Source organism: Amborella trichopoda, chromosome 12 (genome assembly GCF_054954075.1).
Source record: "Amborella trichopoda isolate Santa Cruz 75 chromosome 12, AtrichopodaSantaCruz75HAP2 v2.0, whole genome shotgun sequence".
In the NCBI taxonomy this organism is placed as follows: domain Eukaryota; kingdom Viridiplantae; phylum Streptophyta; class Magnoliopsida; order Amborellales; family Amborellaceae; genus Amborella; species Amborella trichopoda.
In genome coordinates, this window is record NC_142347.1 from 38,499,757 (window position 1) to 38,523,463 (window position 23,707).

At 35.2% G+C, this 23,707-nt stretch overlaps 1 protein-coding gene across 23 annotated transcripts; it reads right to left on the reverse strand.

Moving 5' to 3' along the window:
- Nucleotides 1–452: 452 nt before the first annotated feature.
- Nucleotides 453–21,767, reverse strand: PDE327 (FAD/NAD(P)-binding oxidoreductase family protein). Of its 23 annotated transcripts, XM_088853693.1 has the most exons (14): nt 21,095–21,661; nt 18,039–18,181; nt 15,312–15,374; nt 14,464–14,907; nt 11,707–11,778; nt 10,134–10,259; nt 9,479–9,691; nt 6,344–6,391; nt 5,269–5,430; nt 5,016–5,177; nt 1,805–1,898; nt 1,450–1,568; nt 1,265–1,366; nt 453–1,055 (listed from the first exon to the last, which is right to left on the reverse strand). In XM_088853693.1, exons 3-14 carry the CDS (start codon nt 15,363–15,365, stop codon nt 819–821), a joined length of 1,833 nt encoding a protein of 610 aa, XP_088709819.1. In that variant the 5' UTR covers nt 15,366–15,374; nt 18,039–18,181; nt 21,095–21,661; the 3' UTR covers nt 453–818. The 23 variants fall into 23 exon arrangements, 22 of the variants coding, with proteins under 22 accessions (XP_088709819.1, XP_088709833.1, XP_088709826.1 ...); XR_016045789.1 differs by lacking the exon at nt 18,039–18,181 and having other exon boundaries at nt 1,186–1,309; nt 10,130–10,259; nt 21,095–21,739; XM_088853707.1 differs by lacking the exon at nt 18,039–18,181 and having other exon boundaries at nt 1,265–1,309; nt 10,130–10,259; nt 11,707–11,768; nt 21,095–21,767.
- Nucleotides 21,768–23,707: the final 1,940 nt, after the last annotated feature.

The following is a 23,707-nucleotide window of genomic DNA, read 5'->3' on the forward strand; positions in this document are numbered from 1 at the left end:
CAAGTATTGTTTTCATAATTTCATAATTCAATTTTGTTTTCTTCCTCGTGATGGTGTACTGCAATACTGATGTGATATTATTTGATAACTTGGTTTGATAATTTAGTTGATTGTAAATTTCAAGTTTTAATTGGATGTGGAGTATGAACCGACTTATGGATTATAGTTATATTTATAGAGTATGTGCTAAATGTTAATATGTAGTATAATTTGAATTATGTACCGCAATACATATAACTTATACTGACATAACTGCACTGCAAAATCCTTATTTGGATTCAACTAGGCCGCCCAAGTTTTGGCCGCCCACCTAAGTGCTGGGTGGCCTTGACTGCCAGGCCGCCTAGGACCCATCTAACGCTTTTTGAACTTATATAAACTTTTTCCATATATATATATATGGGTTTCACATTTCTAATATGGTACTCATGAAAATGCCAATTGATTCATTCTGAATAATTCCACCTTAAAAAAGGGAAAAATTGTTTTAATCAAACACAAAGATTTTGGACACAATCAACCCAAATTGAACAGCTGTCCCGCAAATTTCCATTTAACTTCTCAATAGAAATTCAAGTAAAAGCAATATGACAGATTTTTATGTTGAAAAATGATTTGTGGACAACATCCGCATGCAATCAACTTCCTTTCAAAAGATTTCCATTGATTTCTTGTGCTGAAATTGGTGGCTTTTTCTTCGCTGGAAGATGGGAGGTCGGTTAAGTTGGCTGGGAAATGAAATTTTAATGGTGTTGCAGCCTTCATGCTTCAACCACCGAGCTAGTGTTTCAAACCAAAATTGGTGGTCATTTTTTGCTTTAGTACTTCACAAATCCTGTCTCTTTCTGAGCTTTGCCCAATAGTGATTCTACCCCTCCTGTGTACAAATTAAGCTGTTTGGCAACAGCAAAACCGGCATAAACACCATCAACAGCAGCACTCATGATCCCACCTGCATATCCCGCCCCTTCTCCAATTGGGAACAATCCCTTCAATGATACACTCTCATAAGTCTCGTTGCTACGTGGGATTTCAACTGGAGAGCTCGTCCTTGTCTGAACGTAAGATTGTTGTCAATGGTTGAGACATTGTTAGAGTTCTCTACCTTGAATTCTTTATCATTTACGAGAGAAACAGAGGAATATGAAGAAATCAACAAAAGAAATGTGGACATGGGAATTTTACATTTTCCTCAAAGCACAACAGTTACTTTTGTCAGGACATGGAAGATATATGGCCACAAGAGGAAACAAAAGTAAGATACCTCTACTCCATGAAGAAGAGCATCCTTGGATATAAATCCTGGAAGCTGGAAGTTCCATTCAATCAAGACAATATGAGTGAAACTCATGCCAAACAAGTTAAACTGTAAATAATGGACTTAATCAATAAGCTAGTTAAACTGTAAATAATGGTCTTAATCAATAAGCTAAAAGAATGGACTAACACCTCTTCATCAAACATTGTGATAGACCTCTGCAAAGCTTCTGTTATAGTAGCAGGGAACAAGTCGTGAAGGTTTGATGCCTTTACTCCCAATCGGTAACTCGATGGTGGCAAAGTGGTCACTGAGAGATAATATACAACTCATTGCCACGTTGAATACCTAGAAGCAGGCAAAGCACAGGAAAAACATAGCAATAATTCAATGGACTCCACAGGAGCATCTACCAGCCATTATCAAATGGCTAGCAGAGCATAATTGATCCTGAATGTCCTGGAGAACCCCAATGTGATGGATGGTGCATTCCTTTGGAGTACCTAATATGGTACACTTCCACAAGCAAAAACGTGAAGATTGTACCTGACAATTTGTTTTCAAGGAAGTCAGGAACTGTTTGTGCAGGCACAACAAATCTGCCGCCTCCCATGATAGCTGCTTTTCTTTCAAAGATTTTCTGAAAATCAGGAAACAACACAATAGAAGAAAAGATTAATACCTATTCCCAATTCAATGTTGAATATGGTTTACTGATCATACTTCTTATTAAGTGCTAGGAAGCTATTTCTTCTAGAAATAAAGCATATCCTGATATTTTCTTCAATTCAAATCAGTGTCCAAAAAGCTATTTCTTCTAGAATCAACATACAAATATTTCATATGTAATTTGAATGTTTTTAACAATGATTTGCAAGTTTTTCTTACCCAATGCCCTTGTTTTATATTTTCCTTTTTTTGGATTTTTTTCAAATGTCTCCAACTATAAATCAATATTTTCTAAGGAAACTTGTTTCGTGCGAGCTGGACCTAATTTCTATATATGGAAACTAACTGTCCAAATGTTTTCTTACTAGAATTATTATTTTTTGTTTTTAAAATTTATTTATTTTTTCATATTCATGATCTCCATATTAGAGATTACATGTCCTTAAGAATTAAGTCCAAAAATCCATCTCAAAATTAGATTTATTAAAAGGCCCGCATTCCACATATGCAGGCTTGGCTGCATAGAAACTGAGACCATTTTCTAAACTCGTAAATTTTATATATATATATATATATATATATATGGAATGGATCGGGCTAACAGCTACAGTGTTAGCCAATGGCCCAGATTGAATATGGGCCGATCTGACGGTCATGACCTCATTGCGGATTTGAATTTTTATTTTTTTTACAAATTCAAATCACTTGAAATTTTAGACTTTCATTCTTCTCATCAAAGCGCACCTAATAAAAAATATTAAAATATAATTTACAAAACATAAATCGACCAAACTACCCCTGAAAAGTTTTGGGTGTATTTTAGTCAGTTTATTTTTTGCATATTTTATTTTTTTTCTATTTTTATTAGATTATCTTATTTTCTAAGAATAGATGCTCAAAATTTCAAGTGATCTGGATTTGTAGAAAAAAAAAAATGAAAATTCAAATACGCAATTAGGTCGTGACCGTTGGATTGGGCCCAAATTCAATCTGGGCCATTGGCGGACAGGATCTATATATATATATATATATATAGGGAAATGCTGGCATAGGCCCACTAGCCTACAACTACATAGAGGCCCAACGGCCCAAATTGAATGTGGGCCAATCTGACGGACACAATCTCATTTCGTATTTGAATTTTAATTTTTTTTTCTACAAATCCAAATCATCTGAAATTGTAGCCGTTTATTCTTCTCATCAATGTGAACCTAATAAAAATATTTAAAAAATAATTTACAAAATATAAATTGACCCAAATACCCCTAAAATGTTTCGAGGGTATACATTTCAGGGGTATTTTGGTCAATTTATTTTTCGCGAAATATTTTTTTGATATTTTTATTGAATTCTAATATTTTTAAAGAACACACGTCCAAAATTTCGAGTGATTTGGATTTATATAAAAAAAAATTAAAATTAAAATATGAAATGCAATTGTGATCATTGGATGGGCCCAAATTGAATATGGTCCGTTGGGCCTATATGTAGTTGTAGGCTAATTGACCTACACCAGCATTTTCCATATATATATATATATGGGAAATGTTGAGATGAGCCCACTAGCTCATATGAGCCCAATGGCCCAAATTGAATCTAGGCCGATCCGACAGTCACTACCTCATTTCGTGTTTGAATTTTAAATTTTTTTCTACAAATCCAAATAGCTTGAAACTTTAAGCGTGTATTCTTCAAAAATAGGATAATCTAATAAAAATATCAAAAAAATAATTTGCAAGAAATACATTGGACAAAATACCCCTAAAATTTTTTGGGGGTATTTTGGTCAATTTATGTTTTGCGAATTATTTTTTAAATATTTTTATTAGGTGTGCTTTTATGAGAAGAATTGACCCTAAAATTTCAAGTTATTTAGAAAAAAATTAAAATTTAAACACGAAATGAAGTTGTGTCGGTCAGATCGGCCCAGATTCAATCTGGACCGTTGGGCTTATATATTCATATGAGCTAGTGGGCTAATCTCAGCATTTTCCAATATATATATATATATATATATATATATATATTAGTATGTGATTGTTGTTTACCAATGAGGCTGATGGGCAAGTTCTATAGGACAACGGTAAGACCAGCTTTGCTCTATAGGGCGGAATGTTGGGCAGGTATTAAACAATATACCCATAGAATTAGTGCAGCGGAGATGAGGATGTTGAGATGGATAAGTGACAAGACAACAAGGGATAGAATTCGAAATGAATCCATTCGAGAGAATTTACGTGATAAAATGTGAGAGAGTAGACCTAAGTGTGGCGCCGACCAAGTACAACACCTGTTAGGAGGTGCAAGTTAGTTCAAGTGGAAGGACTAGAAAGTGCAAGGGGTAAGGGCGTGGTTCGAAGTAGTCTGAAAAGATATGAAGATTTACGGTCTCCCTAAGGATATGGCCTTTAATAGAACAAAATGGAGAACCATGATTCATGTAGCTGACCCCAATTAATTGGGAAAAGGCTAAAATGATGATAATGATAATGAGGATATTTTATTTTTTTCAGATCATTTGGACCTTTTATGTTGGTTTTGGTTTGATTTAATTATTTTATTTTTAACAATTTCTTTCTATTTTTTTATTTTTCAGGACTTTTTGGCCTTGTACAATCACACGAGTCCGAGTCCGAGACCGAGGCCCAAGATATTGATTTAAATGAACAGTGCATCCATGGCCGCGTAATCAAGCAAGACTGAGAGAAAGGCATGTCTTATTGTTATGTCCAGTGCCAAAGCTGACCATAGCCAAAGGCAACTAGCCTGAATACGTATTGTATTAAAATCATCTAATACCATGTTGATTGTGACACTCGTGTCATTTATGAACTGATTTAATAAGTTATCAAACTCATTACTACTAATTTAAGAGCATTGTTCTCATATTGGTTGAAGGTGCCCCTCTGGTTCAGAAGACCAGACTCACCAAAGTTAGGCTACCAATTAGCTGTAAACTAATGACATTTGATGGCATAATCTAATTAAAAAAAAAACAAATTCTACTGAATTTCCCACGGTAATAGCGTATAAAAATGCTAAAGTAAAGTGGATGATAAAATTTCATATCAATGACATATATCACTACCTGGAACTTTACCCCAGCCAGAGGTCCATAACATTGCAATGCATTGAAATCTTTAGACGAAACTGTGATAACAAGTGCTGCATTCGCCCATTTAGATGCACGTTTGGAAAATGACATGCCATTAATGCAAATCTCTGATGGATCAGTGCTAGTAAGAACTACCTGCAGGTACATATTTCACCAAGAAACCCACTTAATGTTTCATTCCTGATAGCTTTTTTAAGATGGAGAGGGAAATCATATAGAACTATACCTGCCCACCAGGACACATGCAGAAGGAATAACAACTTCGATTTGCTTCCCTTTGATTCTTGGCGGTTCCACTATTCTCTTCACTTACATACTTTACCACCTTGTAGTCGGCAACAGGCACTTTTCCACGCCCATCTAGAACTTGGTTAGACAACTCAGAGTACTGCAAAGCATCCAATTCATAAAATCTGAAAACGTTTTCTACCATAGACTATAAAAGATTTTTTAGTGTTCACCACAATATCTTATAAATGTAGATGCTTAGCCAATGATTGTTAGCTATCACAAAGGGGGAAAAAAGGTCTTTTGCAGTTTACGCGTCTGGAAGAAGTACTCTCCAGCCTGTCTCCAGAGCACAGGGCCAGAAAAGAGAAATCCTCCAAATAATACAACACATTTCATTGTAATAGTCTACCACATAACTCTTACAGCCTTATATGTATTTAAGCTTTTAGGGAAAATAGATAAAAGGCATAGACAAGCTGTCTGATGAGGGCACGAAATTGGATTTCATTGAAGACCGCCCTAGGTGAGCAAATCTACATGCCTTTTGAAGTATCCTTACTTCAAAGTTCTGGTGCTTATATTTGCAGCAGACTTAGGTCATCTATGGGTAATACTTTCCCATGGTTATCTGCACTCAAATAAAAAGCATCAGATGTTTTTCATTCTCAGTAAAGTTGCTCACATTACATACAACACCCAAAGTGAGAGAGTGACAATGCTCAGTAGTATCAATGAGACACTGACCAAACTTTTTTAAAATCTTACAGTTAAAGAAGAAGACAGGCCAATTAAAATCAAACTGAGTTTTTAGAATTTCACCAACATGAATTGGGGGAACTCTCAACGAGAATCAAAGAGAAGAAAAAAATTGCAAATAATGATAAAAGTTTGTTAATAATAATAATAATAATAATAATAACAATAATAGGATCCATCAGATTTTTTAGTTTTTCTTTTTTCAATTGGTGCATCAAGAGTTGCATCTGACGATGCTGAAGCACACATAAAGCTTAATTTGCAAATGTCGTATCAGAACCAACCTAACTTGACAAGTTAGAGAAAGATAATACCTGTATGTTGTTTATAAGTTCCTGAGGATGCTCAATTCGTAAACCAATCTGTTCATGCAAGTTTGTATTATGTATCAGGAAAAGGAGTAAATTTGTAGGAAACACAGCGACAACTATTTAAGGTAAAAAGAGAAATAAGAGGTAAAAAATGACCACTCCACAATGGTCAGAAAAGTTTTGCCACAATCTCCAGGCTTCAGGAAGGTGTGACACATAACAAACAGTAAATCTCCACACAAGAAAAAAAAAATTGCCATTCAATAGAACAGGCATTACTACATACTATTCTAAGAGAACATATGCATTCATTTATTCCCGTATTACTACATACTATTCTAAGAGAACATATGCGTTCATTTATTCCCATAAGTAAGGTCCATTTTAGTCAAATAGCAAAACTAAGAATTCCATCTTCATGCATCAAAGCCCAGGAGGTGCTTCTTCAAAGTCCATACTAAACTATACAAAGCTTATACAGGATACACACACACACATACTATATATATAGATATAATTTCATACATCCTAATACCAAACAGCCTTATTTTCTGTGATTACAAATTTCGCTTGTGTAAGATGGAGGATACATTTTGTATTTAAATTTCAAACAAACTAGTCCCTTAATTATCAGATGTTACTTCCTATTATGCCAGTTTTCTGCAAGGTCCAAAAATCTATGATGACCAACCTTATTAGGCAGAACCATTCACTGTTATGTAACACGACTGCCCATAAAATAATCTGAAATGGAAAAACAATTACTTTTTTTTTACGAGGACGATACAGAGGGTGTTATTTCAAACATAATCAATATTACTGCATTATATGGATATAGCATTACAGTGGATGTTCGAAGCCGCTTCAGGTATAAGGTCAATACGCATGAAACAAAATTAGTGGGGATCTTTCTCTTAAATAGCTACGAGAGCTAGCTATCTATGTTGGATGTGGAACAGATAAACTGCAAAATAAATACCTCAGGTTTTTGCGCCTGTCTAGTGGAAAACTAGCAAAGGCAAGTTGGAGTGGAGTCACTGAGAGATTTGACAAGAAACTGGATATATGGAAGACGAAGTATCTGTCCATGGGAGAAGACTAACCACTAACACTCATTATGTCAACACTGATGAATCTGCCAATCTATTACACGCCACTATTCACTGTGCCTACTGCAGTCGCCAACAACATTCAAACAATGATGTGACTCATGGGGTGTATCATTGAACAAAAGAAGGATGGGTCTTGTTAGATGGGATAAGGAATGTCTTCTAAAGAGAAAAGGGGGCTGGGGATCCCGAGAATTCATGAGACAAGCAACACACTATTGTCTAAAATGGTGCTGGAGGATGGGTACCCAAACAAACCATCTACAGCTACATGTGGTGGAGATTAAAGAGGGTAAGGGTGAAGAAGTTTGGTTCATGAAAATGCAATCTAATAGGATTCTGTTTTATCGGGTGAATGGAATGGAATTAATAAATGTTGGAAGGCAGTTATGCAGAATATTAAAGTTCAGTTAGGGGATGGAGGAACGCAAGGTCCTAGTTGGACCCCTGGCTTGTAAAGCAATCTACTAAGGAGGAGGACCCCAGCCCCTGCACAATTGACTCAGATCCATATGCAAAAGTGCAAGAAGTGGTATAAGGTTTCAGGCATCAGACTACAAGGACACATGTAATAGGAGGATGAGGTGGAGCTACCGCTTAGTATGCTTGCAAACCTGCAACCATTCTTCTTTGATCCCAAGAAAAAGGACTACCTTCTTTGGATGCCTGACAGCAAGGGGGTTTTTTCTGTAAAATCTATGCACAAAGCACTTAATCGAAGTTCAGAAGCATATGCCAACAAGGAATGGCACATTCTGCCCCTCCAAACACACAATGGCTCGCTTGGCTAGCCACAGTTGATAACCGTTATTCCTAGTATATGAGTAACGTGAAAACAGAGGCGTGAAACAGTAGACATTTTCCTACAATATCCAGCAAGGACCTCTGTAGGGTCCTATTTTCTAGACTTGTTGGGCCTGAGTTTGGCCACTCCTGCCTCAGTCAAGGCATTATTGCAGCAGTTCTTTCCACCACCATTTCCTAAAGCATGTGTCAGTTATTCTTTGGAGGCTGACTTGCACTAATATAGCTCACATGGATAGATTGCAATGGTAGATGCTTCGAGGATTGCAAGAAATAAGAGGTTGGAAGAAGGGAACAAGTCAAGGGAATGGTCACAGAATGGACGAAGACTAAACCACAATTTTAGAGATATAAAACAAACGATTTTGAGAACAGATAAGTGGAAATTGTGAATGGGAAATAAGAGAGAAGGAAGTCTGATAACTGGCTGCTGCTGCCACCCAATTGGTTGATTATGCTAAATTTTCATGGAAGTTCGAAAGGCAACCCCAGGGATGCCATCATTTGAGGGGTAGTGAGACATGACCAGGGTAGAACACTACCAACCTACACAGGGTCATTGCTTGGTGCAACCAAAGGCTTATGCCCCATCATTGAGTCTTGTAAATTTGACCACTAGGTGTAGTTGAGTCAATTGCAAAAGCAATTCTGCCTTTGTGATTGATGGGGTTAATGTAAAGGACAAAAGGATAAATTCACTTCGAGACTAATAAATATATTCATTATTCAAGGACACTGATGATCTTATAAGTAGTAGAGGACTGCAACACATTTTGAGGAAGTCTGACGAGTTAACAGACTCTTCCATAAAAGCAGAAGTTTCAAAATCTTATTAGCGACCAATTTTTCAATGGAAACATAGAGGGAACAGATCTAGATTGAGATGAGGTGTATGCTCATTATGGATTAGGGGTGATGTGAATTTTGTACATAAATAGCTTTCTGGCTTGAATTTTTATGAATAAATTTTTTAGCATACATGACATACAAATGTAAAAACATTTTTAAAATCAATGAAATCTAGTTTATGTCCACACAGAAAAAAAAAGCCATTTATAATTTCATTTATTAAATATTAGTTTAATACATCTTTATGATGCCACAACGAAAATGTATCCTCCAACAGATCACACTCTATATTTCCTTAAAACATAAGCAGTAATTACTTAGGATATCAATCCAACCAAAGATAGGAGAGAAGAAAATATTCTTAAGTGAGACTCACAGCAAAGTCTTTTTGGGTCAATTGTACATCATGTTGGAGAAGCATCTGATAAACATCACGTGCTGAATGCCCAACTGCAAGAATGACAGCATCATAGGCCAACTTCTGAGTGCCAACTTCTGAGTCAGCTTTTGCACTAGAAATTTTGACCCCTACAACCTGGTTGTTCTCTACAACTAGATCATCCAGCCTAGTGCCAAACATGATATTGACCTGTAAATTGAAGTTCAATCAATAAGATATTCTCAAATAAGGATATCATTACTTGTAAAATACAAGTAGTTTCTTCTTGGGAAAGTCTTGAACTTATGTGACCTATGTTAGTACATGCTTCAAAACAATGAATTCCCATTATCTATCAAAAAAAAGATATACTTGAATAAATGAAATTACGAATCTCAAAAGAGATAAATGTGGGGCACTCCACTATTAACCAAGGAGAAGCTAAGCAAAAAGGAAAATATCTTGTTTATTTTATTCTCTTTTTTTTAAATACACTAAATAATTATATTATATAAAATGGATGATCTGACATGTTTCAGCAGTTAGAGAGGAGAAAAAGAAAAAAGGAAAAAAAAAAAAAATAGGGGATTCTCAATAAGTGTTTGATTTTCAGAATAATAGGGATATAAAAAAGAAAACGGTTGCAACCTACACCCAGTGATTGCAAGTGCTGCCGAAAGTTGCGCAGCAATGGAACTAGCCTGTCAGTCCCCAGATGAGGTTTTCCATCAATTAGGATATTTGCTGGAGCACCAAATTGAACCAGAGTTTTCAGAACCTATCAGAGCATAGTTGACATAGCATTTAGAAAGAGCAATACACTATGTAATCATAAATATCATGAGAAAAAGAAAGAGAATGAGAAAGACAACATGTATTTGAAGTAAAACATAAATAGCGTTCAGTTATATCTTTTTAGATAATGCAACATAACAGTAACAATGATTGAAGAATGTATTTGAAAAAAGACTGTAAAGTATTCAACCAATTGGTGCTCTTTTTTTTTAATACATAAAATTCTGTTCATCTTTAAAATGAGGTGACGAAGGATCTGTTGTTAGCAAAACGTGACAGATAATGTATGCAGACAACTGCTAGTTAACCATGAAACTCAACAGACAAACGGAGGACGGGTACACCTCTAGAAAGATATTTAAGAAAAAAATAAAAAATTTAGGCAAGAAACGACTTACAAAAAGTTAAGCAACTATCATTCCAGGAACTCTTGTTAGTCGGCTACGATACAAAGAATAACACGTTCCATGAGAATATCTGAATACTACATGCATATCACTCAAGGGCCAATAACCAGCAAGTTGAAGACCATTCAGAAAGGCAGAAGCTGAAGCTGACTTATTGTCACAAATAAAATTATAACATACGACATCACTCAATAGTGCATTTGATGGCAAGTTGCAGGTTCCTAATGGAACTTGTTTATTACACGCTGGGGACTGCAAAAGATATTTAATGGATAGAAGAAAATGAGAGAGACTAAAGAATGCATTCCCCAGCATGTCGCAGATAGTCATATTTATAGGAAAATCCCATTTTATTTTTGAAATTTAAAAATAGTCTCCTACATTCCAAATTTTACACGAAGTCCCACATTTCGATAACATATAGTGTATCTTAGTTTTATCCTTTTACACAGATTAAACTCAAATTTGAGATGTTCATAGTTCTCACCATGATGCACCTGTAAAAAGTATATAAAAAAATACTTCAACAATAAAAATGACAAAATTACCCCTACAAGGTTCATAGGTTTTTTGGCTATTTTAATTTTTTTAAATTCTTTTTTAAAAATTTTTACAAGTGCGTAATAGTGAGAAGTTGCAAGCCCATAATTTGAGCTCAATCTGATACACATAAGAAAAATTGAAATTAAAATAGCCTATATGCTATCCAAAAGTAGGACATGAATTTAAAATATAAAAGATGTGGGACTATTTTAAATTTCTAAAATAAAATGGGATTTTTCTGTAAATTCCGCAATTAGTTATTAAAAGAACTTTCAGATTACAACCGTAAAAATGGGAAACATATCAAATGGTAAAGGGCAATGGCATAAAGAATATCAGTAATGCCTGATGATTAAAGAGAAATTAAACAAATTGAACCTTTATACAACATACATACATGGCTGATGTCAATACTTGATGACACTACTTCAGGATGAATATGAAAACTTATCATGGTTATTTCTCAAAAAATATTCTTACAGCCTGGACACTGTCACTATTCCTTCCAATTCGAGTTACCAACTTCCCATCGCTCCAAGTACCTGCACCACCCTGCCACACATAAGTCCTTAACTGGATGATTTTCAGTAGTAACAACATGCATCAGAAAGATTTTTGACAATTGCACCAATATCATATGAAAAGCCTAAGAAGCATTGGAAAGGAAGAGAAAAATAATCACAAATTACAATAAAAGCAAAAGACCAAGGGTACTACATTCATTACAACCAATGCACAGAACTACTATCAACAAAAGTTAAAATATCTATTGTTCAGTGTACAGGTGATGTAGCTCCAACGAATTACAAGCAGCAAATTGTAGCTTAGAAGCCTGAAGCAGAAGAAAGAACAGCAGGGAAGCAGCAGCTTTAGTAAGAGGCCAACTTTTTATGCAGATATAATGTGTGTGTAGGAGACACAAACACACACACACAAGCCTGCACGCACATACACACGCACACATGCACACATGGGTTATTCTAGAATAGACTGCACTAATGGGGACTTAAAATTTGCTACTCTGAATATCTGACCATGAAATGCCCTTATGTATTCAAAAATGACTTTTGACTATAAATAGTTCATAGTTCATTATTTTAAGAAGCTTATGTTTGTCTTTTAAATCCCCTCAAAATTTCTAATTAAAAAAGATTCCTTTGACTTTTTGAATGATAAGTAGATCTTTAAAACAATTTAAAATTACAAATATGACCTTCTGAAAATTTTCAAACAAGCTGTTGTTAATGTAATTTTTATATTTGTAAATGCATTTTGTTTTCAAAATTTTTGAAGACCAAGACAAAAAGTCACCATACATATAAATATAAATATACATATATATATATATATATATATATATATATATATATATATGTGTGTGTGTGTGTGTGTGTGTGTGTGTGTGTGTGTGTGTATGTGTGTGTGCATGTGTGCGTATGTGTATGTGTATGTGTATGTGTGTGTGTGTGTGTGTGTGTGTGTGTGTGTGTGTGTGTGTGTGTGTCTGTGTGTGTATAGAGAGAGAGAGAGGATTACCATGTATCATATGTAGCCACATATATTTATGCTATGATACGAACTCAACGACGAGGAAGACATTGTTGGAAGACGAGAACCATGAATAAATGATTTAAGAAAGATTCATTTGAAACTCTAACACTGCCAACTTGGGGATCATCATATCGGCAATTCATCACCTACCTTAATTTTTTTTTGTTTATGGCCATTCTAACTGAGAACAACCCTTTGAAGAAGCAAAGTATCTACACTACAGATTTACATGATAATATAGAAATCTGTTTCAATGTTCTACCTGTATCATGCTGTTCACTTATATAAACAATGGATTATTTATACACTATAAATTGCTATGACAATATAGAAATCCGTTTCAATTCTCAATCTGCATCATAGTGTTCATTTAATTAAACAGCGGACTTGTTTCCAATCCATTGCCTATCAATAGGAACACTATCAGCTTTGCGATGACTATTCATGCTGTACTTGACCATTTTTTATTAGATAGAAGTTTGAAACAAATTTTAATTTTCAAGATATTTTGCAATGTGGTTGAGAACGAACTTAAGCAACTAACAAGTGAAGATACCTCATTTTAGGAGTAGTAAAGACTACATTCCTGGACAGTTTACCCAAGAAACAAGAAAATCATCATAGGTAAATTTCATATTTATGAAAGGAAATCCAGTGATACAAAAGAGCCAACCAAAGGGCAAAGGCTGGAGCAAGAGGTGATGCATTTAACTGATGGTAACAACCACAAGCAAATCAAACTCCTTGAAATGGCGATAGAAATCATCCTTTCCACAAATATTAATTGTAAGAAAGAGTGTTTTATCCATGTGGAAAAAGATTTTGTACTCCTGAGTGCACCAAGCACATCAAGTGAATTTCCAAAACACCAGGTGAAAAGAAGTAACCAGAACCAATGTCTTCCAGTCATAACTAAATTTCAAGACACAAATATTGTTGACAAAACCCTTGGAAAATGCTTTTATATGCAACCCCATTGGAAAGATTGGCATGAGTAATAACAATAGATCCGCATTGAACTGAGTACTTAAGGGGAAATTATGTCTCTTTCTTCCATGGTATGCCACTATGACCCCTCAGGTAATGCAAAGTCATACAGGAAATTCACACAATGAATCATTGCTTCCAGAGGTTCCATAGGATGTTCATGAATGAGTAGATGCAAGCATATGTTTTCAATGCATACTATCTTGATAAATAAGCTAATAAATAAAAGAGAAGCCATCTCAGAGATTAATCAAGAACACAAATAACTTAACAATTACAGATAGGTTATCCTTTTCTATAGACAAACACTTTCAAACATTTCAAAAGAAAGGTGCTTGAAATCCAAAAACGACAAAAGCAGACAAGTTTATCAATATTGATCATATCAAATACAGGAGCATAAAATAACTCTTACGAGCAATACAACATGCCAGATATTCCTAATAAAAAGAAGAAAAATCAAATCACCAGATGATCACATATTCATCAAATAATACTTAATTATAGTTATCAAAGGTACATAATATGGTGCCGAATGGAGTGCCTCTGTTCTATGAAATGCATCTCAAAATCCACATTAAGAATATGTCAAACATAAAAAGTATATAAATTTGTACAGTTGATTGGAAGGTACCAAGCCATGACAGAATGAACATAAAGAATGCAAAAAAATAACTATGGTCAGATTTGAGGACAAACCTCTCCAAAGCAGAAGTTGCTTTCTGACTGTAAAATACGGCGAACCACCAAAGCCCCGATGTCTCTTCCTCTCTTCTCAACTGCCTCACCCCTTTCTATTAAGGTAACCTCAGCACCAAGTTCTGCCAGTACAAGAGAAGCAAATAAACCTGAAGGCCCGCTGCCAACAACTGCAATTTTGGGCTTTTTCAGGCTTGGTAACGTAATAGATTGCTGGGACATAATGCCATTTCCTTTTCCATCAGATATCTTTTCATTATCAGTTTGCTTACGTTGTTTTATGACACTGATCAGGTCACCAGAAACCTTTTCACTAGATATATGCTCCACAATTCCAACTTTTGGCTCCAAACGAGAAACAAAATCCCAAGCTCGAGGCTGCAAACTCAGAAGTTTCTCAACATCCATATCCACAGTGTACATAAACTTTGGCTCTTTCACGACCTGCATTAAAAAAATAACTTAATAATTATTAGAGAGTCAATTACTCAAATACCAGGAACAGAGGTACCACTATGTGTCAATTGTGAATGATGGGTGAGATAGAAATTCTTTTCTGTCTTCCTTTTTTTAGAATTGGAGGATTGTACACGGTAAGCATCATCATGGAGCAAGACCATTATCTTTAATCATGGTTCTTGACTATTATTTTGAAATTCTCTGAGAGGTTGGCTCAGGAAAGCTTCAGTTTTATCCCATTATGAACTCCCATACATTCATACAAAGAAGATATAGCCAAAATCAAATACAAATTAATCAGAATAAGGAAAGTCAGCAATTCATAAAGGCAAAAAAGGATGTCGTTGAAACTTTTATATCAATTAATATGATTTGCGTAGCAGAAATACCTTTCTCGCATCAAAGGACTTCCGAACAATGGTGAATGCTTCATGGGGCAACATAGCAGCAACCTGCGAGTGAAAACACAACTAAATATTATTTCAAATTTTGCAAGTAATGAGCACAATCATGATTCCAAACAAATAAAATAAATACATAAATGCAGTCAATACTATTAGAAATTATCTAGAAAGATCCAGAAAATATATTTGATTGTATTGTAATCTCTTCATATTTGTAAAGATGGATGTAACATAATCCTTGATTGACTCAATCAAGGATTCTTACCAAATATGTATAATATTATATATAGAACCGACAACCCTCATTACGAGTGTGGTGAGTTCTTCTCTCTCTCAGGGTCCCACCAGTGAAAGAAAATGGCCCAAAGCACTCATCGCTCTTCCTCCAAGTAAGTCTCTCCCTTTCTCTACAAGTTTTGCACCTAGAGACCCTTCTCTCTCTAAAAGCTTCTCTACCAAAAAACTATTTCCTTCACCCAAGTCTCTCCAACCCATATTTGTTTACCTTTTCTACCTTTTACCAAGACAAAGTCACCATCTCAACTCCACCTTTTTTATCCAAAAAGGAAAATATCTCTCATACTATCTCTCTTTCTCTCTAAAGATCTCTTGCTCCAAAAAAAAAAGTACAAGACCACACTCTCTCTCTCTCCCTCTTCCAAGTGAAACCATTTCTCTCTATCAATTAAAACCCTAGGTATTCTCATAACACCATACAACAGCTACTCTCTCCTGCCCTCTATTTAACTGTGTCAATCACTTCTTGTCATTTTTTCATTTCTAAGAGCATATTTCTAAAGAAAAAAAAAACACAAATCTCTCGTTCCTCTCTTGGTCCTATCATCTAGTGACCACTACCCACTATTTTGTCTCTTCCTTGAGATTCAAAAAATTCTCAACCAGTTATTCTCTCTTTATTTCCTTTAATAATGTCTTCTTCTTTTCACTTTCCAAATCTTCTTCCTCAACTCATGACGGTCAAACTTTCCAATGAGAATTTTCTACTATGGAAAGGCCAAATTATTCCTATTGCCAAAGGTCAAGGAATCATGGGACATCTTGATGGCTCTATAGTAGAGCCCTCTAAATTTCTTCTCGCTAATGATAAATATGACACTCCTAACCCAGAACACGAGAAGTGGTACGCTTGTGATCAACTTGTCATCGCATGGATCAATCCTACATTATCAACTAAAATTCTTACCCAAGTGTTTCACATCTCTACCGCCAAAGACCTCTACCCTTCATGATTCTTATGTGCAACAATCAGAGGTGCGATTAATGCATCATCGCACTAAACTTCAAAATTGCATATGCGGGACACAATCTATATGAGATTATTTGAATAAGTTGAAATCCCTATTTGATAAATTGGCAATCATACAACATCTAGTTGATGACAAGGAAAAAGTTCATTATCTTTTACATGGGCTTCGTGAGGAATACAAAACGTTTGTTACTTCAGTTATGGCTCGACCACCCTTGCCATCATATACAGCTCTGTGCCCTTTCCTTCTTGAACATGAGTTGTTGTTCAACCTTTCACCTACAAGAAATAACACGCAACCACTACATTAAAACCCATGCATGAGGTCCTTTATGTATCCTCTCTAATACCGAAAGGAAAAGGTAGAAGACGAGACCATGGAAGAGGAAGAGGGCAAGGTTGTGGCAATCCTAGTGGTGCTCAAGGTGGTCAACCACCTATGCAAGTCAAGGCCCTGCACTTATACCAACACCACTAACACATTCCATGAATAGGATTGGTGCTTAATCCTGACAAATTTGTGGTCGCACAAACCATTTTGCACCTCAATGTTATCGGTACTCTCAACAAGACTCAAGACAACCCTAATGCTTTGACTCATTCTCTAGGGTCTATGTCACTCAACACCACACCTTTTGAGGCAAGTTGGATTGTGGACCCTGGAGCTCAAATCATGTGGTTGTTGATTCAGGTGTGCTTGTTGACGTTATTCCTTATAATGGTGGGTAATGGTTCCTAAGTTCCAAACACACATATTGGTACTGCCTCTGTTACGTCGTCCATAGGTTCCCTAAAAGTGCCTAATGTTTTTCTTGCTCCTAAATTTCAAAAAAATGTCATCTCCATATCTCAATTCATTGATCAATTCAATTGTTCCTTCTTATTTACACCTACTACTCTTTTGGTGAATGATCTTCGGTCCAGGAAGCTCCTAACTAAAGGCAAACAACGAGGAAATCTATATTTTCTTGAAAGTGATGAAGTCCATGCTTCGTTTGTTATTGCCTAACCTCTACAAGTAGTCCTAGTATCTCTACAAAACTATAGCATCATTGAATAGCTCATACCAACTATACTAAAGTTAACAACTTCAACAAACTCAAGGCCTTGCCCTCTTTATGTAATAAAGTGCCAACTAACATTGCCGTTAAAGGTTGTCAGCTAGAAAAATATCATCAATTACCTTTTTCTAATGCAAATAAATATGGTTCTCGCTTTCTTGAACTTATCCATATTGATTTATGAGGACCTTCTAATGTTGCCCCTCTCTCTCTGGTTCATGTTATTATATTAGTTTTGTTGATGATATCACTCGCTTTACATGGATATATTTTTTAAAATCTAAATCTAAAGCCTCTCTCTCTTTCTAGCTGCAGGGTCTCTCTCTTTTCTAGCTCACCTCTTGTATTTATGTTTTAAATAGGGTGTTATATAAACCCTCTCACCGTTTTTGCTGAGCCAACCCATTGTTGTCACAGTACTGGACTGTTTTTTTGCTTTCATGTAAAGGGATATGCCTGTCAGGGTTCTGGTAGCTCCCAATTTTTTGTAAGGGACGCTCCCAATACTGATATTTACTTCTTTCATTCTGCAATGAAACAGATAACTTTATCAAAAAAAAAAAACATCTAAATCTTAAGCCCTTCAAGTTCTTCAATCCTTCAAAGAATTCACTGAAAAATATTAACAACAACAAATTAAATTCCTTCATAGTGATAATGGTGGGTGAATTTTTCTCGTACCTTTCGATCTTTCTACACTTCTCATATATTAAACAACAATTTTTCCATCCACATACACTTGCCCAAAATGGTATGGTAGAGCAAAAACACAAACACATCAATGAACTAGGGTTGTCTTTAATATTTCATAGTGGGATACCTATAAAATTTTTAGAGTGAAGCATTTCACACACCTATATTTGTTATTGATTGATTACCAACCTCTGCCAATCCAAACAACATGTCCCATACCAAATGCTCACTGGACAAGTGCCCAATTATTCAATTTTAGGTGCTTTTGGTTACATATATTATGTTCATATTGATAAATCCTTAAGACATAAACTCTCAACAAATGCCAAAGAATGTGTGTTGGGTATTGTGACGAGCCTAAAGGATATCGATGCTACTCTCCTTCTACTGGGATAATACATGTTTCTCATCATGTGACTTTTGATGAGGGACGATTCTACAAAGGCGAAGAAAAGATTTGCAAGAGGGATGACCCACGACCTTTACCTTTTTTCAGAACATCGTCTACAGAGAACATGTCACCTATTAAATCTCAATCATTGCTACAGTGTCATTCAAATTCCTCGGTAGATGGAGCTGTTGATCAAGTACAGAGTGATGGTGAACATATTAATCCCTCCATAGAAAGTACTTCAAGTACTGCAATCCCTAGTAATCAGCCATGTCGGTCCTTTAGAGGTGTTTAGCAATGCAGATTCTTTCAAATAGAGGATTGAGCATCATATGGAGAACATTCCCCTGAACAATATTCATTTCTCACTAAACTCACCAAGCATACAAAACCAAATCCTACAAACAATCCATTAAAAATCCCAAGTGGATTGAGGCCATGAACAAGTAATTGATTGCTCTTCATCAAAACTACACTTGGGGTCTTATGCTTAGACCCAAAAATAAGAATGTTGTTGGATGTAGATGGGTCTACAAGATCAAGTATAAGGCCGATGACACTATTGAACGATACAAAGCAAGATTGATGGCTAAAGGTTACAATCAAAGTATAGGTTGGACAACGAGGAGACCTTCAGTCCAGTTGTAAACATGGGCACAGTCAGGCTAACACTGGCAATGGCAAATCTATATAGTTGGAGGTTACATCAATTGGATGTAAAAAACATTTTTTTGTATGGTGATATTTAAGAAGTTTATATGGAGCAACCACCAGGGTATGGAGAATCCAAAGAGTCTGATCTTGTGTGCTGACTAAGGAAGGCAATATATGGTCTTAAATAAGCTCCACGAGCATAGTTTGAAAGCTTCTGCAGAGCTCTTCTCACATGGGGGTATTCTCAAAGCGTTGAAGACAACGTCCTATTCATCAAAAGAAAGGACAAAAGCTTGTGATGGTGCTTCTTTATGTTGATGACATCATTGTAACAAGATATGATGAGGTTGAAATAATGCAGCTAAATTAATGCTCAGAACACAATTTGCGATGAAGGATCTTGGAAATTGGAAGTCAAGCGTAGCAGACAAGGCATGAAATTGACACAACACAAGCATGCATTAGATCTCTTAAAAAAATTTAGAATGAGTGACTGCAAGCGATCACCAACACCAATGATCACAACACATAATTATCTGTTGGAGATGGTGATCCTATTCAAGATCCAGAAAGGTGTAGAACTCTTGTTGGTGGTTAACAATACCTCACATTCACTCGACCAGATATCACATATGTTGTCAATCAAGTATGTTAATTTATACATGATTCTCGTGAGATGCATCTCAAAGTAGCAAAAAGGATTCTCTGATATGTGAAAAGTACCCTAAGTGATAGTCTTTTCTATCCTTTGGAGGAAGACATGTTAATCTCATTGCCTATTATAATGCTAATTGGGCTGGAGATCCAGCCATGAGAAGGTCAGTATCAAGATTTTGCATTTTTTTGGCCAGGTCTTTGGTGTCTTGGAGTAGTAAAAAGCAAAGGACTATCTCGCTAAAGCTCAGAAGCAGAATAATGCACAATGTCTTCCACTGCTGTCGAGATCACATGGTACCGTCACATTCTATCACAATTGGGTATCAATATTCAACATGCAATTCTTTGTTGTGATAATCAAAGTGGAATAAAGCTTGCCTTCAATCTAGTTCTTCATGCATGAACTAAGCACATTGAATCGGATTATCATTTCATTCGAGAAAAGGTTGAAAGCAGAGAGTTTATTCCTGATTATATTTTAACTACATAACAGCTGACATCTTTACAAAAAATAGTCCTACATTTCAAAATCGTTTGATAGCAAACAAATTGTCCATGTTTCACAATGGGGAGTATTAGAAATGATCTACAAAGATCCAGAAAATATATTTGATTGTATTGTAATCTCTTCATATTTGTACAGATGGATGTATCATAATACTTGATTGACTGAATCAAGGATTCTTATCAAATATGTAACATAATCCTTGATTGACTCAATAAGGATTCTTACCAAATATGTATGCATACACATCTATTATAAATAGAACTCACAACCCTCATTATGAGTGTGGTAAGTTTTACACAAATCATTCCCTCTAAATTTCTTCAAATACACGCTTTGAGTTTAAACACAACCAATGCATGGTTTTTTTTTGGCAAAGAAATCACAATTTTCTACAAAAAAACATGAAGACAAAAGGAAAAGCTAATCATGGCCACCACCACCACCAATAAATAGAGGAAGCTGCTGAATGTTTCAACTCATTAAGGGGTTATCTTGAGAGAGAGAGAGAGAGAGAGAGAGAGAGAGAGAGGACAATACAGGGAATTCGAGCGCCTTAGCAATGGCTTCAAGAAGACCGTCAGAAATAATAATCTGATCTTTTCCTGGATCCTTATCAACAGGGACTCCAAGCTTGGATAGTCTCCAAAAACCTTCGTCCTTTTTCTTCACATCCTTTACGCTTTTGAATTGTCTTGCAAGTTTCCTCTTCTCTGAAGGGTATCTCTGCTTCCCTTTGCGTTCAGACCTCCTAGCACAATGGACTTGCAAAGTTGTAAGCGAACGAAATGATGGTTTCGGCTCAGAGAAGGGGAAACCACCATTACAGTTATAACGAGGCAACTGCAACTGCAACTGCAACTGCAAAGCTATACTGGTCATGGCCATGAATTCAGGAAACCGAAGGGTTTACGATAAGTTGTGAGAGTGGACACGGTAAATATGAAGAGCGGGATAGAGAGAAAGAAGGGGCGTCTACGGATAGGGGTTTAGAGGGAAAGCACCGGTGAAATGCAGAGAGAGAGATTTAAGTGGATAGGGGCTTTAGTGGGACAGAACTGGTAAAATGCACAGTAGAGAAAAGAATTAATGGAAGGGTTTTAGAGATGGAAAAAGTTCATGTAAGGATGCAACTTTATAACGTAGAACTGCGGATGCACCTCGAAAATCCATCAGGAAAAGGTCGTTTTAATGTTGAAAAACCCTTTGGTTTATCATCTCGTCATTCGACATTCGATTGATCATCTCGACATCGAGAGATGTACGACGATGAAAAATAAAAAGATTTAAAGTTTAAGAATCTTCAAAATAGTGTATTTTACAATATATTATTTATACCATCTATTTTCAAGATTTTCATATGTTTATAGATCTACTTGATTTTAACCATTTTTGAAATTTAAAATTTTTATTATTATATATAAAAAAAAAATTGAAGATAATCTTAAAAACATTTTACATCAAAATCATATACCAATATAAAATTTAAAGTTGCACCTTACTTCTACACGTATCAATGCTTCGGTATGCCAATTGCACCCTTTAGAGATAGAAGGGCAATATTAAATCCTACCAAAGGTTATGCCATTTAATTGGGAAAAGTTTATATAGAGCCCAGGCTCTAAACAATCAAAATTTTCACTCGAAGATGTTGTTTTGATGCTCAAATATCTTCAAATTGATCATCTCGACACCAAGATGCATGGGCATGAGAAAAAAATGGATTTCAAGTTTGAGAAATAGTATATTTTGTAATTCATTTTTGGACCGTCAATTTTCAAGTTTTCATAGATATGTCGATCTACACTATTTTTGAAGCTTTAAACCAGTGTTTTAAAAAACGCCGAGTCGAACCGGACTCACCCGGTTCGACTCGGAAATCACAAAAGTGGATCGTATCGACTAAAAAATCGAAAATCGTCCGGTTCTAGAGAGAACCGGACGATTATGTACAGTGACTCGCCGATTCACTGTACGGAATCGACGAGTCCGAACAGTGAATCGGCGAGTCCTGTATGGATTTTTTTTTTTTTTTTTTTTTTTTTTTTTTTTTTTTTTTTTGTGTAATCCATGATAGATTTTTTTGTAATACTTGATCGATTTTTTTGTAATCCATGATCGAATTGTTTTTGTTTTTTTGTAATCCATGATCGAATTTTTTGTTTTTTTGTAACCCATAATAGAATTTTTTGTAATCCATGATCGAAATGTTTGTTTTCTTTTCTTGTAATCCATGATCGATTTTTTTGTTTTTTTTTTTTTTTTTGTAACCCATGATAGAATTTTTTGTAATCCATGATCGAATGTTTTGTAATACATGATCGAAATGTTTGTTTTTTTTTTGTAATCCATGATCGAAATGTTTGTTTTTTTTTTTGTAATCCATGATTGAATTTTTTGTTTTTTGCTGTTTTTGTAACCCATGATAGAGTTTTTTGTAATCCATGATTGAATTTTTTGTAATCCATGATCGAACTGTTTTTTTCTTTTTTTGTAATCCACGATTGAATTTTTTGTTTTTTTTTGTTTGTTTTTTTTTGTAATCCATGATCGAATTTTATGTAATCCATGATCGAATTTTATGTAATCCATGATCGAATTTTATGTAATCCATGATCGAATTTTATGTAATCCATGATTGAATTTTTTGAAAATTTGTGATTTTTTTTTTTTAATCCATGATCAATTTTTTTTTTGTAATCCATGATAGAATTTTTAGAAAATTTGTGATTTTTTTTTTTTAATCCATGATCGAATTTTTTTTTGTAATCCATGATAGAATTTTTTGAAAATTTGTGATTTTTTTTTAATCCATGATCGATTTTTTTGAAAATTTGTAATTTTTTTTGTTAATCCATATTATTCAAAGAGAAAATGAGAGAGATGATGATTCTGAGGCCACCCTATCCCAGCCATATTATTCACATATCGAGTCCCAACAGCAACGGTGTAGGGATGAGCACGAAATGCTGTAAATTAAATGCTGAATGGCGGTTCATGTAGGGAAAGAACATATCAATATTCGCATATTCATTCAAAAACATGAAAATTCTTAATAGAGTACCCTCGTGTTTTATTGAATTCCTAAAAAACAATATTTATAATGAATTTTAATAATTTTTTCGGATTTTTTTTAAGCTTTATTATGACCGA